This window comes from Pleuronectes platessa, chromosome 5 (genome assembly GCF_947347685.1).
Source record: "Pleuronectes platessa chromosome 5, fPlePla1.1, whole genome shotgun sequence".
Classification (NCBI taxonomy): domain Eukaryota; kingdom Metazoa; phylum Chordata; class Actinopteri; order Pleuronectiformes; family Pleuronectidae; genus Pleuronectes; species Pleuronectes platessa.
The window spans coordinates 11,387,644-11,400,274 of NC_070630.1; the positions used below are offsets into that span (position 1 = coordinate 11,387,644).

Genomic DNA, 12,631 nt, shown 5'->3' on the forward strand with positions numbered 1-12,631 from the left:
GACAAAGATAAACCATGAAAGGGCGATGACAACCGGCTCAGGCAGACACTGGGTACACACTCATGCTTCTCTCTAGCTCTCTCTCTCTCTCTCTTGCTGTAGCGTACACTACCACCACCACCGCTCCTGCAGTCACACAACGCACAAGCAGCTGAAGAAGAAGAGGAGGAGGGAGGATGCTGGAGCGAGGCAGGGTGGGGCTGCTGAGTGACAGAGCGGAGGGCAGGAGAGAGAGAGAGAGAGGAGGAGGCTGCTCAACAGACGACCAAGAAACAGAGGGAGGAGGAGGAGGAGAGAGAGAGGGAGTGTGTGCATCCACAGGGTTTGATTGCTGGCGGCATTGGAGGGAGGGGGGGGTCTTCCAGACTGGATGGGCCCAGCTATGCCTTGATGGAGTATGGGCCAGGTTTTAGGATTCTCCCACTGCCGTGAGTCTGCTTTTTTTAAAATTTCTCCTCCTGCTGTTTGCTACTGTGCGAGAGGTCTGCATTCGTTTCTCTCACTGCACCAGCGTCATGCATGTTCCTGCTCATATTATGTTTCCTTGCTAACTGCTGCTAGCCCCCCCCCCCCCCCTCTTTCTCTCCTCTTCCTGCCTACTCTCCATCCCTCTCTCCTGCCTCAGCCTTTAATAACACATGGCTGAACGGACAGATGCAGAATCATCACACCGGCTCCATGATGATTTGCAGATGTTTGCATGGATTTGTGCGAGCAGGCATTTCCACGATGCAAGTTATTCCAGCCTCGAGGCTTCTGTTATTCTTCCATGCTTGTGTTTCATTTCATCCTTCTGCCTCAACATTCGCCTGATATTCTCTTCATTTGAATGGCAGTGATATGAGTATTTGCATGTGTTCATATTTATTTACAGTAGAGATAATGCTGAAGTCATTGCTCAGCCTGGGTTGATGCATTAGCTAATATCATTTGGCTATCTAATGTAGTGCAGGCCCTTACTGCTGCCACTTTGGCTCTGGATGGAGATTCACTGACCTTAAGTGTGCAACCAAACATGTCCTCTTCCAGTGATCTGTAGCCGATATACTATAGCACTGTAGTATATTATACATACCATATATATTACTATAAAATACAAGTATTATGTTTAATGGCATGTAATGTTTTTTTGTTTTGAGGTGTAACATTTGTTGATTTGGGTTATTGACAATATTTTTCTATATGCAATACAGTGATAAAGTTTCTACTTTGTTCTGTGAGTCATTCAATCACATGAAGCTCAGTTCCCTGTTATAACTTTTTGAATGAATCTGAACCATGTACTGCAGAGTTAGTTGTTGATTTTACGAAGGAATAGCAAGGAGGGCATGTTTACACCCCTGTCTGTTTGTTTGTGGGTTGGTTTGTAAACAAGATTACAGACACAAAAACAACTGAAAGGATTTCAACAAAACGTATTGAGCGGATGGGACAGGGGCCAAGGAAGCTTCCATTCAATGTTGGTGCAGATCTAAATAAAGTGGCAGATCCAGGAATTCTTGATGAAATTGGAAGATTGTGCATTTTCATCATTTGCTCAGGGAATAATTCCTGGAATTTGATGAAAGAAATCAGGCATATTTAGGAGATGGGTGTTTATGAGTTTGGTTCAGACCAGAATGAAAATCCAGATCCAGTGAATTTAGATGTGGTTTCATAAAGGGACTGCTGGGCCTTGGCAGAGGTATGAGGACTTTTCTAGTTAATGGTATGTAACAGTGTTTTGTATTGCGGTGTAACATTGGCTGATTTGACATTGACATTGACAATATGTCTACAGTTTTCTGTGACGTACTCAGTCATATAATGCTCAGTTTTAAAATGACTCTGAATAAGGTGCTCAAGTGTTTGGTGAGGTTGTCTCATTCATCATTTACTTTGAGTGTTTTGAGTCACACTATTTAGATGAATGTGAGACAGTGGGAGGAATGAGTTTGTTTCAAGTGGAAGCAGCAACAACAACACACTTTGTTTGTTTGGCTGCAGCAGGTTTCATGAGCAGATTCAAATACATCTTCTTTTCTTGCAGAGGAATATGGCTCTGTGGCGTCCACTCCAGACTCGACGCCTCCGTGCACCGATGGTATGAACACACGCTCACAAAACTTCAAATACAAGGGATTCCTTAAACGTTTTGTGACACATCTTTGATTTCAAGCCGTCTGTGAAATGAATTCAGCCGAACACGGTGCTCTGTCATTTAACTCCTTTGATATGAAGATCCACAGGTTTGAGAGGAAGCGGTTATTGTTTGTGCACAAATCAAAGAGGGTTTCCTCTTTAGATGTCACACACCTTTTTCTCCCAGAGATCAAATGACACACTCGGCTGGTTCCAACTGACTTATTTATTTCCACTCTTTGTACCACTCAGAACTTATAAGCCAACTGTAAGTTTCTGCAATTAAATGAATCACTAAGTGTTGTGATTTACTTCCCCACCCAGTGTTTATACTTTTGTTTATTTACTCTCCCATCTTTCTCGGTCCTGTTTCCATTCAGGCGGAAACGAGGAGTCGGAGATGTACGAGCTGCAAACAGCCAGGGAGTGGTCTGAAGATGAGGATGATGAAGACGGAGGTCCAGATGAAGACGATGGACTGGCTTCATCCCCGTCTATCTGGGGCACGCCGCGTCAGACCTCCAACGAGCTGACTTTCTCTTACATCGCCATCGCAGAGGCCGAGTCGGTGGGAGCCTCGCGACACCACCGCGACCGGCGCAGGGCCGGCTCACGGGGAAGCCGCATCACTCTGATCCGCACGGACACCTTGGAAACACTGTTGGACTCCCCCGATGTAGACTGGGACCCTCAAGTCTTCCTCAACCAAGAGGAGGAAGAGGAAGAGGAAGTGTCAGAAAGCAGAGAGGAGATGAGGATGGCGAGCGGAGCTGGACGGATGGAAAGGGAGCAGGACATACAACCTGAGACTATTACAATTCAGCCCTCGCCCCCAAATCTGGACACGGAGACTCAGGAGAGAGACACAGGAATCCAAAGAGAGGAGAGTGACAGCAGGACGACCCAGATCGTCCAGCCCCCTTCTCGGGCCTTGTCTTCTCAGCAGCAGAGATCCACACAGCTACTGGACGGTGAGACAAACCTGAGTGTCTTTGCTTCTTAACAAGTCATTTATAATTCCAAGTGGGCTGCATAGTCCTGTCGATTTAAAGTATCTCCCTCAGTCTGAGAGGCATCTGGTTGAGAATATTTTCAGAGGATTCTTCAGGACTGAGCTGATGATTCCACAAATCTTGTGCCAGTATGTTCCCCTCCTCATGGTTCCTCCCTCTTCTCAACCTGTAAGCATCAATGCAGACTACAGCTGATTTATGAGGATCTTTCCTATAGCTGCACTTTATGTGATGAGGCACTGAGACAGAAATGATGACAAATTATTATTGGAAGCAAGTAGTGGAGGATAATTAAGAAAGTAATGTAATGGTGGGCAAAAATCTGTGGGACCCTTTTTAATCAGAGGTATTTTATGTTCTGTCTATGTAGAAATATTTAGCTTTCTTCATATAGATATATGAAAATACTTTCATGTATGAGGAAGAATTTAGAATTATTCACTTTATCTTTACACAGGTTATGATGAGATAAAGCATGATGTAACAAATGATACCCAGTCTGTTTTTCTGACGTCTGTACCTTAAATAATTAAACGCAGAGAAAAAGCTTACATTTTTTTTTCAAAACCTTCAAATGACACATTATGTATTTGATAAAAAAACTAAAACAGTATATAATTATTAATAATAATTCTCATTCCTTTTTGTAAGAAATGCTTTCAATAAGGAATATATAAGAAATGTCTATTAAACTACAAAAAGTTTTTTTCCGTCTAAACACTTCTCATTTAATATCAAAGTTTTTGTTTAAGCTGAGAATGTTCAAGTCAGTAGTGATGGTGTCATCACGATGGTGACATCACTTTCTGTTTCCCAGCAGCGGCAGCCTCCCTGACCCCTGAGCCCGAGTCCCCCGTCATCAGAGAAACCATCTCAGTCAAGCTGCTCACATCTGGACGACCCAGAGTCCCGGCGCCCTCCCCTCCTGCCACCGTCAGTCTAAACTCTCAGGAACAGCTGGTCAGCGATCACTGGTTTTCAGCACTTAAGCTATCAGAGGACCTGACAGTGTGCATCCATATAGCAGGTACAAGACCCCCCCCCCCCTGTTATCTTTTCATTCTCTTCATTCCTCCCCTCTCCTCTGTCCTTCTTCCTTTATCCTCCTTCTCCTTCTGTGAGTCCTTGCTGAGTGGGATCCTCTGGCTCAGCTCATTGATCAATACTTTAAATAAAGAAAATATCAGATTTCAGGATGGACCATCAAGAGCAAGGAGACAAATGTATCCCCCCCCCCACTCATCCCATCTCAAACACGGAAGGGCTGCACGTCCATTTTGTCCCCCTTATATACTCTCACTCTCACACACTGCTGATATCAGTGTGTTACAGTTACAGACACACACCTGTCTCTCTTTTCTTGTGTGTGTGTGGGTGTAGATTTATATGCAGGATAATGGGACTTTGTTGACACTGAAGGAGTGAGTGAGACAAAGATAAACTCTTCCAGCTTGATGGCACTTTAAGTGGACCTTCAGTCAGTGTGGAGCTCAGTCTTATTTTAGTTGATGTGAGGGGGGGGGGGGCAGTAAACCCCCAGACTGTTGATTGATGTGTGGTAAAGCCGATGACAGAGTTTAGGGTGTCCTGAATAAATAGCATGCATGTTCTATTAGAACATCATGTTTTTTTCTGGTATTGATAGCTAGGTTTGATTCAACACTTGTTCTTTTTTTATCTATGAGGTATAATTTTAGTTTAATTTTATAATTAAAGTACCAGAAGCAGAATCTTCTTCAAGTAAAGTTCTTGAACAGCCAAAGCTCTTGTCAAATGAAACATATTTCATAGACCAACATGTATAAGTTTAGCATTTGCTTCAAAGTTTTTTAAATGATAGTAAATCCTGCTTGATGTTTTTTTTTTGTTCTAATCTAAATCCGTGCATTTCAGCTGGTAATTGCATGCTACTGTCTAATTGTCCAGGTAAACAGGTCAAGTAAGTCTCGTCCAAATCTACTGATACAAAAACATTCAGTTGTTTTCCCTCAGATCTCCAAACCGATGAAGAAATCAGAAAAACTAAATTGCAACTCATAGGCAACAGCTCCTCTTGGAACTTTTTACAGTAAAATATGTTTTAATTATCAATAGAAAAGCTATTTTTCGATAAGTAAAGGACAGAGGCCTATTCGCCTCAGCTCGACCTATGTAACTTATTGCTAGTTGGTTTAAACACACTAGAACACACACAGTCAAAACTGCAGACTATAAACTGCTTGGACTGCTTACGTCTTACATGAAATGATACAAACAAACCAATCAAAGGGATAACAGAACAAGCAGAGACGGTCAACGTCATCATCATGAGAATAAAAGCCCAAGAAATGATATATAGTTATTTAATAACTCCATCCAACCATTATGTAACCCCCCTATCCTTTTGAGGGTCGCGTTTCAAGAGGCAGGGCACAGCCTGGACAGTTTGCCAGCGTGTCGCAGGCCCAACATTCAGAGACAAGCAACTATTCATTCTCACATTCACACCTCCAGTCAATTTAAAGTCTTCAATTAACCTCAAGCCAATCTGTGGGAGTTCTACATACAGACTCCACGCACACATTCTCAGTTATGTATATTTGTATTCTATTTTTATTGGATGCATATAGTTCCTTTGGGAGGGCCACAGCTTTTTTCAGGGGGGGGGCTTTAGACCCTGCTAGCCCCTCCCTCCCACCCGTGTAGCTGCTGGCTCCAAACGATTTGTATTGGTGACATAGCAGAAACTAAATCTTGCTTCTCCTGTTTCAGTTGTCGCATGAGACATAAATATGCACACAGCTCTTATATAACCTTTTAAGTTCAAAGCTACCCGATGATTTAATTCTCCCAAAGAGTGAATGTTTGCTTTCAGGGAGAAGGTAGAGTGGTTTTGAGATTTTTTGTGCGATTGCCGTGAATCCTCTCTTTATGTGGGGATCTCTTGGAGTCTTGAAGCGTGGTGGGCGGTGCCGCAAACGAGATTATTTTGGGCTCTTGGGCCTTTGGACTGCTGAGTGAGCAGGGGTGGCCAAAAACAGCTCAGAGGGACGAGGGGAGCACAGCAGGACATAGACAGGGACAAGAGGGCGTGAGGGGGAAACACTGGAGCAACGACCAAAATGGCCAGTAAAGGTGAGACACTGGACTTTAAGATAAAAGAGGATAGTTTGAGACAACAGTGTGCACATACGTCGATGATGTTAGAGTATGTGATGTCAGTAAGCTAATGCAAAGTGCTGTGGCTGACAGGAGAGGAAAACCACAGAGAAGTTAAATGTTAATAGACGGAAATCACTTGTAGTCTTTAGTAATAAACTCTTCAGCATGTGTGCCTTTTATTGTTGTAGAGAGAAGTTCAAGTCTGTCAGGATTTCTCACTTTGTCTTTGATCACTTTCACGAGCAGGGTCTCTGGAGACGGCAGCTTCCGTAAGCTCCAGTCTCCGTATCGGTTGCCTTGATTTAAATTAGCACCAGCCATTCAAAGGCTGCCGACGTCTGATGTTTGGGTATGCGGTTTGCAGATTATTGTTGTTGTGCGTAATATCTTGGCTGGATTCTCTGACATTTCTGACTCAAGTACCACCGGATGATCTGACATGACGTGGGCCAAGTGAAATGGATATGGAAATTGGGTCATGGTCGGTTGGGAGAAACTCTAATTTATTTCCTTATTGGCTGGTCAATCCATTGCTTGATTGGAATCATTGTTTTTCTTCATGCACTGCTCCCCCTTTGGTTCATTTTATGTAGTATAGAACAAAATTAAAGGATTCATATTGTAATCGTGAAAAGGGGCTGCACATTAGGCCCACATGAAGTAATATGAATACAGCAGATTGAGTTGAGCTAAAGGTCACAATAAGAACATCTTGTTGACCCTCAAGGCACCTAAAGGCTATGATATTTATTACACCTAATAATACACAAGTGTTACATTTTAGCTGCTTGTTAACTTTAGGATTTGATTATGATCATATGTGTGGACTTTAATGAAAAAACTGAAAGTGAATTCTTGCCAAAAACAAGATGAGAAGAAAAAGAACTATTCTAGTATCTCAATGTTTAATAATAAAGCTACCACCAGCAGCTGCTTAGCTTAACTTTGCAAAAAAGAATGCAGTACATGTCTCCTGCAGAGCTGTTGCATTGTAACTCCACTCCATTGTGTTTAGAAAATCCTGGGTGACGAAAGGATGAATGCAGATTGTGGGCCGGTCCCCCCCATGTGTGTCTCCATGGACATTGTCCCTTCCAGCACCAGTGTTCTTTCATTTTCTCATCAGATTAGTCACCTATCCCGACTCCATGTGCTGAGTAACCACGTCCCAGAGTGACATCATCATGAATCACAGCCTGTAAAGATGGACGACGCGTCTCCACTTCACTCCGCTTCCTCCCAAAATCAAAGAACTAATTAAAACCTAGCTTACTAGAGACATGAACTCATGAACAAACATCGGTGTAATAAGAGAAAATTACAGAAAACATATTTTTAGTTTGGTCCATGTACCATCCAGTAATATAGAGGAGGCGGGATTTACAACCTATACTTCATTCAGCCTCTAGAGGGCATCAAGAAAGTTTGGCTTCACTTTTGGAGAGCTGTCATGTCATCTATCTTTACATGTAGTTTATGGTAATAACATACGTCACGTGGGTGTGTTCTAGGGGCATCATGGGTATTAATTGTATGCACTGATTTTTAAACAGAACCCACATGCTGTCATGTCTGTGCATGCAAAGAGGCTTTATTTTAACGCTGAAGCTTCACATTTCACTGAAGCACAAAAATGTATACCCGTCTGCTTGTCCATCACCAGACAACAGAACTACTGTACCGGCTGTGTGCTATACATCATTCATTGTTGTATAAGGAGAAAAATGTCAAGCTATATAAGTATATATTCTACTGTATATACTAAATTGATCTGCTCTATTAAGCATGACTCTATGGACGCCTCAGTCTCCACAGCAGCTGTTGCTGGGTGACAGAGGGAGAGAGAAACCAACAGGGTGTGGAAAAGGGGCGTCTGAGGGTCTGACGTCTGTCAGCAGGTGCTGTTAAAAGCCTGAGTCTAAATTATCCTACACCTCTTTCATCCCAGGGCTAAATTTAGCCCGGGCCGGAGCCTGACGTGTCCCTCTAGCTGCTGTGTGTCTGTCCTCATGCTGAATGCTGAATCCACCCCCTGATCCACTGCTCTCGCTTCCCATCCACTTCCTATTCCGTCCGTCTTCCTGCCAATCATCCTCTAGAAGCTGAGGAGGCTGAAGTGGGATGTTGCTGCATCTGGTCCTGGAAGTGATTCACAATGCTGTCAGATGTGCAAAGTCTCTACTAGAGTGTTATCCTTGTTACTTATGTGTGGTGATGGATCCGGTGCCTTCAGCCTGTGAATAATTCAGTATGCCTGCTCTACCCTGGTTCAATCTCTGCATTTCATTCATTCGCACTGAAATTCAGTTATTAAAATCAAATTCATCCCAGTTTTTTTGGGGGGGACCTTTCTTTATTTCTATCACTCTTTCATCATCCACCTATCTTCCTTGTGTTTCAGTGATGGACCTGATCTACTGGAAGGACACAGAGCGAACAGGCATGGTGTTGACAGGGCTGGTGGTGGGCCTGCTGACCCTGTTCCAGCTCAGCATCATCACCGTATTCTCCACAGCCTCCCTGGCTGTCGTGTGCGTCACCATCTCAATGCGCATCTACTACCACATCCTCCACGCCCTCAAGTGGGGCGATGGCGTTCACCCCTTCAAGTAAGATGAACAGGTTTTGATTTTATGTAGGACAGTGCACACTTTTTCTAACAGGGAGGAGAAAAACGACATAACATTGGATCTACCCCATTAAATGTTTGTTTTTTCTAAACCAAGGTGCCTGAGTTCATTCAGCCAAAGTCCTCTTTCAGCCCAGCTCATTTTGAAATGCACTGTTCTTGGTGACTTTCGCAGTAAGAGACCTCAGACTTTGCGCTGCCTGATGAGATCAGACATGGAATCTCTGCCCCAGGTTAAATCAATGCTCAAAACATTTGATTCGGTTTGTTTAATAACCTCCAAAGAGGCTTTGTCTGTGTTTGTGAATTTGCAGGATTATACAAAAACTACACAATCGATTCCCATGGAATTTTAAGGGAAGAACCCATTCAATTGTGGTGCAGAAACGGGATAAAGCGGCTCATCGAGGAATCTCTATTTTCACTTCTTTAACATTGAGAGATTCAACATGTTCTATTTTTATATATACACACCACTTTGTAGCTGTGTTTTAAAAGGTTATATATAAATAACAGATGTTCTTTATTGTACTATTGTGAATTATTAATATTGGTAATTATTTGGTTGGGGGGGTTCTGTTTACAAAGTTGGGGTTATGTTGAAGTTTATACATTTAAATCGGTGTTTAAATAAGGCTCATGAGAAACATGCTGTTTCACTCTGTCTGTGTTTGGGTTTTTATGTATTCTTTTGTTTTGTGCTCCTTAATAACTAGACAACTGTAGAACTACCTAAAGGGATTATAAAAAGCTGGTGGTGATCCAGCACAATTTAAAAAAAAGCTTCGGCTCTTGATCTCTTGACACTGAAGCAGCTACAGGATGAGATTTGTCTTTGGGTTTGAAGCGTTGCAGCCAATGATCATGAATCACTGTGTTGTTTATCATCATTATTTGTTAAACCGTGCAGGAAGAATGTGAAATCAATTCTACCGAGAGGCAGCAGAAATAATGTCTGTGTGTATCGTCTATACTTCATCTCGTTTTTCTCCCAGGTCGTACCTGGACCTGGACATCAGTTTCAGTGGAGAACAGGCTGAACTCTATATGCAGAAAGCCATTGTCATGACGCTGTCGGCTGTTGACACTCTGAAGAGACTCGTTTTTGTGGGAAACCTTTTTGACTCCCTCAAGGTGAGCCAAGCCCGTGTGTGTCAGTGTGTGTCAGTGTGTGTCAGTGTGTGTTAGTTTGTGTTTGTGTGTGCAGGCCGCACTTGTTTTCTCGCTTAATCCCCTGTCCTTAAAACCTCCCTCTGTCCAGTGCCTCTCCCCCTCATTAACTCAAGCATCAGTCTGTCTCTGCTTTCTTTTATTTCTCTCTATCATCTGTCATCTTCCTCCCTCCATCATTGCCATGCCAACCGTCTCTCACAGTACAAAAAACTCAGAGTTGCAAAACTTGTTTTGTTTGCCTTTAAACAATTCTTAATGTTATGTCCCTAGAATCTAATTCCTAAAGTTCTGTTATTGTCAAAAACTTTTTCTATTTTCAAACACATTAAGGCTGTAGGTCAGGTGATTTAGAGTCAGCCATTAATTGTAGCAGTTGCATTTTGTTGTAAATTAAAATGGCAAATTGTAAAAATTATCGTAATGCCATGATGCCGACCATTATATTCAATGTGCACATTTGTAATCAAGATGGCAATATACTCTTATTAAACTTATAATGTAGTAAATCTATACTATTCTATATAGTCATTGGTGTAATATGCTGGGTATCATTTAACATTGTGATCTGTGAAAATATTTCATTTATGTGAAATATCTGAAGGATCCTCTTGACTCCAACCTGTAAAATCAAGATATTCCAAATTGTGTCGTGAAGTCAATTTGAAATGTGATGTAGAATTTGACATACACTTCTAAATACATGTATATTTATAAAGAACCATATAAGTGACTGTACTTTATATTGCAGCAGTTGACCTGTAATATATTCACAGTAATGAGCAGCAGCAGTTTTTGAGCAGACAGGCAGTTCACAGTTAATCAGTCAAGTCAGTGTGAGGTAACTGAGCCCCTGAACCTCCGGCCCCTGACCTGTCCGGTATGTACCATGACACACTGGAGGCTGTGCACAGAAACGCCTGGGATGGCCTGGGGTCTCTTTGCATCAGAGACAGGGCTGTCCCATATCAGGGCAACACTGGATCCCCCACACACCCAGCCCCTGATATAAAACTATATTGGGAGTTGTTCACTTGGTGCAACTTTCCATCATCAAAAAGTAAATGAAGTCAGTGAAGGATCTTTTTATTGAGTGTTGTATGAGGCCGTCTGACACGGTGCAGTTACATGATGAACACGAGCTTGATTTACTGCTTCCTGAAAGAATGAGAACCACATGTCTCAGGGCTGCAGCGTTTTCTTGATCTTTGGACGGATCATCGATGGGAGTTAAACTAACTCTCTGCAGCTGATTCTCTGTTTCTGTTTCTCTTGGTCCTAGTTCCTGGTCCTGATGTACCTCGTGACGTTCCTGGGAGCCCTGTGCAATGGCCTTACTGTGTTCATCATCTGTAAGGAAACATTACCTGCTGGAAATCTGCAATCAGTTAACCCACTGAGTCTCTATATCATTTTTAACTTCTCTACTTTTCTCTCTCCTCCAGGTGTGATTGCTCTCTTTTCCCTGCCACTTTTCTACAGACAACGCCAGGTGATACCTCCGTCACTTCATTATCTTTATCGTAACTTGAATTAGTCCGTCATTTTTTTTTTTTAATTGCCCTCCGTTTGAATTGAACGACATTTTTGGCTGTTTCTGTTCTCTCACAGGAGCAAGTGGACAAGTTCTTCGCAAATATCCAGGCTAAAGTGGACAACATCAAGGACATGTGAGTATGGCTCCATCTTCTGGTAAAACGCTGCCATCAACAGAATCTGTCTGAAAACCCACACTTGTAGTTGTACAAGTGTGAAAGTGTGAGAGCTGAACTCTCCTCTCTTTCTCTTCCACAGCTTTGTAAGAATTGCCCAAGGCGGTGGCCCTCCTCCCGACCCAACTCCTGGTGGCACCAAACCCAATTTCCAGTAGACATTATGAACAAGAACTTTCAGACAAGCTCCCAGAGTTACAGGCTGTCACTCAGATGTCTTACCCAGCAGTCTGTGCTCAGAGAACAGAGCTCCAGAGACTGGGGGAAGGGATGTTACTTAAAAGGACGATGACGATGAGCATGGTACTTTATACTCTAACTGTATTTAAGTCATGGGGTTGTAGGTTGGGGTAGGGTTAAAATGAATCAAGGTGAAATCAAGGTGAATGAATTCTGGATGAGACTGTTGCTGCTGACGTCAGAGTCGACACAGCTCGTCCCGTGTGACCATCTTTGGAAACACTCGTTTTTAAAATGTAAAAATGACTAATAAGTGTCTTAGATTGAGCTTTAGTCCAAATGAGGTACTAAGACCAGAGGCAGGGAGTTCCCACACTGACGCCTGAGAAAAGGGACGTCAGTTTTCAAGGGTTGAGATAAAATAACAGGTCATTATTATTCATGGCAGCATAGAACTGGCAAATAAGAATGCATGTGTCGGCACATGTACTTTTGTAGATGCATATTCATTCTCATGACAGTTTATCTGTGTGTATGCAAGTATGAATGTGTTTGTGTGCGTGGAATTCCTGAAATACCGCTTGCTGAAATATTACCTACGAGCAATTAAAGTCGCATTTCTTCTTTATTTTCTAAAACTTTCAGTTTCTTCTCATCCGCACCAA

General features: G+C 42.6%; 1 protein-coding gene across 1 annotated transcript; it reads left to right on the forward strand.

The window, feature by feature from the left end:
* Positions 1-6,161: 6,161 nt before the first annotated feature.
* LOC128440398 (reticulon-2) lies at positions 6,162-12,594 on the forward strand. The gene is made up of 7 exons (XM_053423092.1): positions 6,162-6,248; positions 8,677-8,884; positions 9,900-10,038; positions 11,357-11,426; positions 11,520-11,566; positions 11,686-11,744; positions 11,869-12,594. The coding sequence occupies exons 1-7, from the start codon at positions 6,236-6,238 to the stop codon at positions 11,942-11,944; spliced, it is 612 nt and encodes a 203-aa protein (XP_053279067.1). The 5' UTR covers positions 6,162-6,235; the 3' UTR covers positions 11,945-12,594.
* The last annotated feature ends 37 nt before the right edge of the window (positions 12,595-12,631 follow it).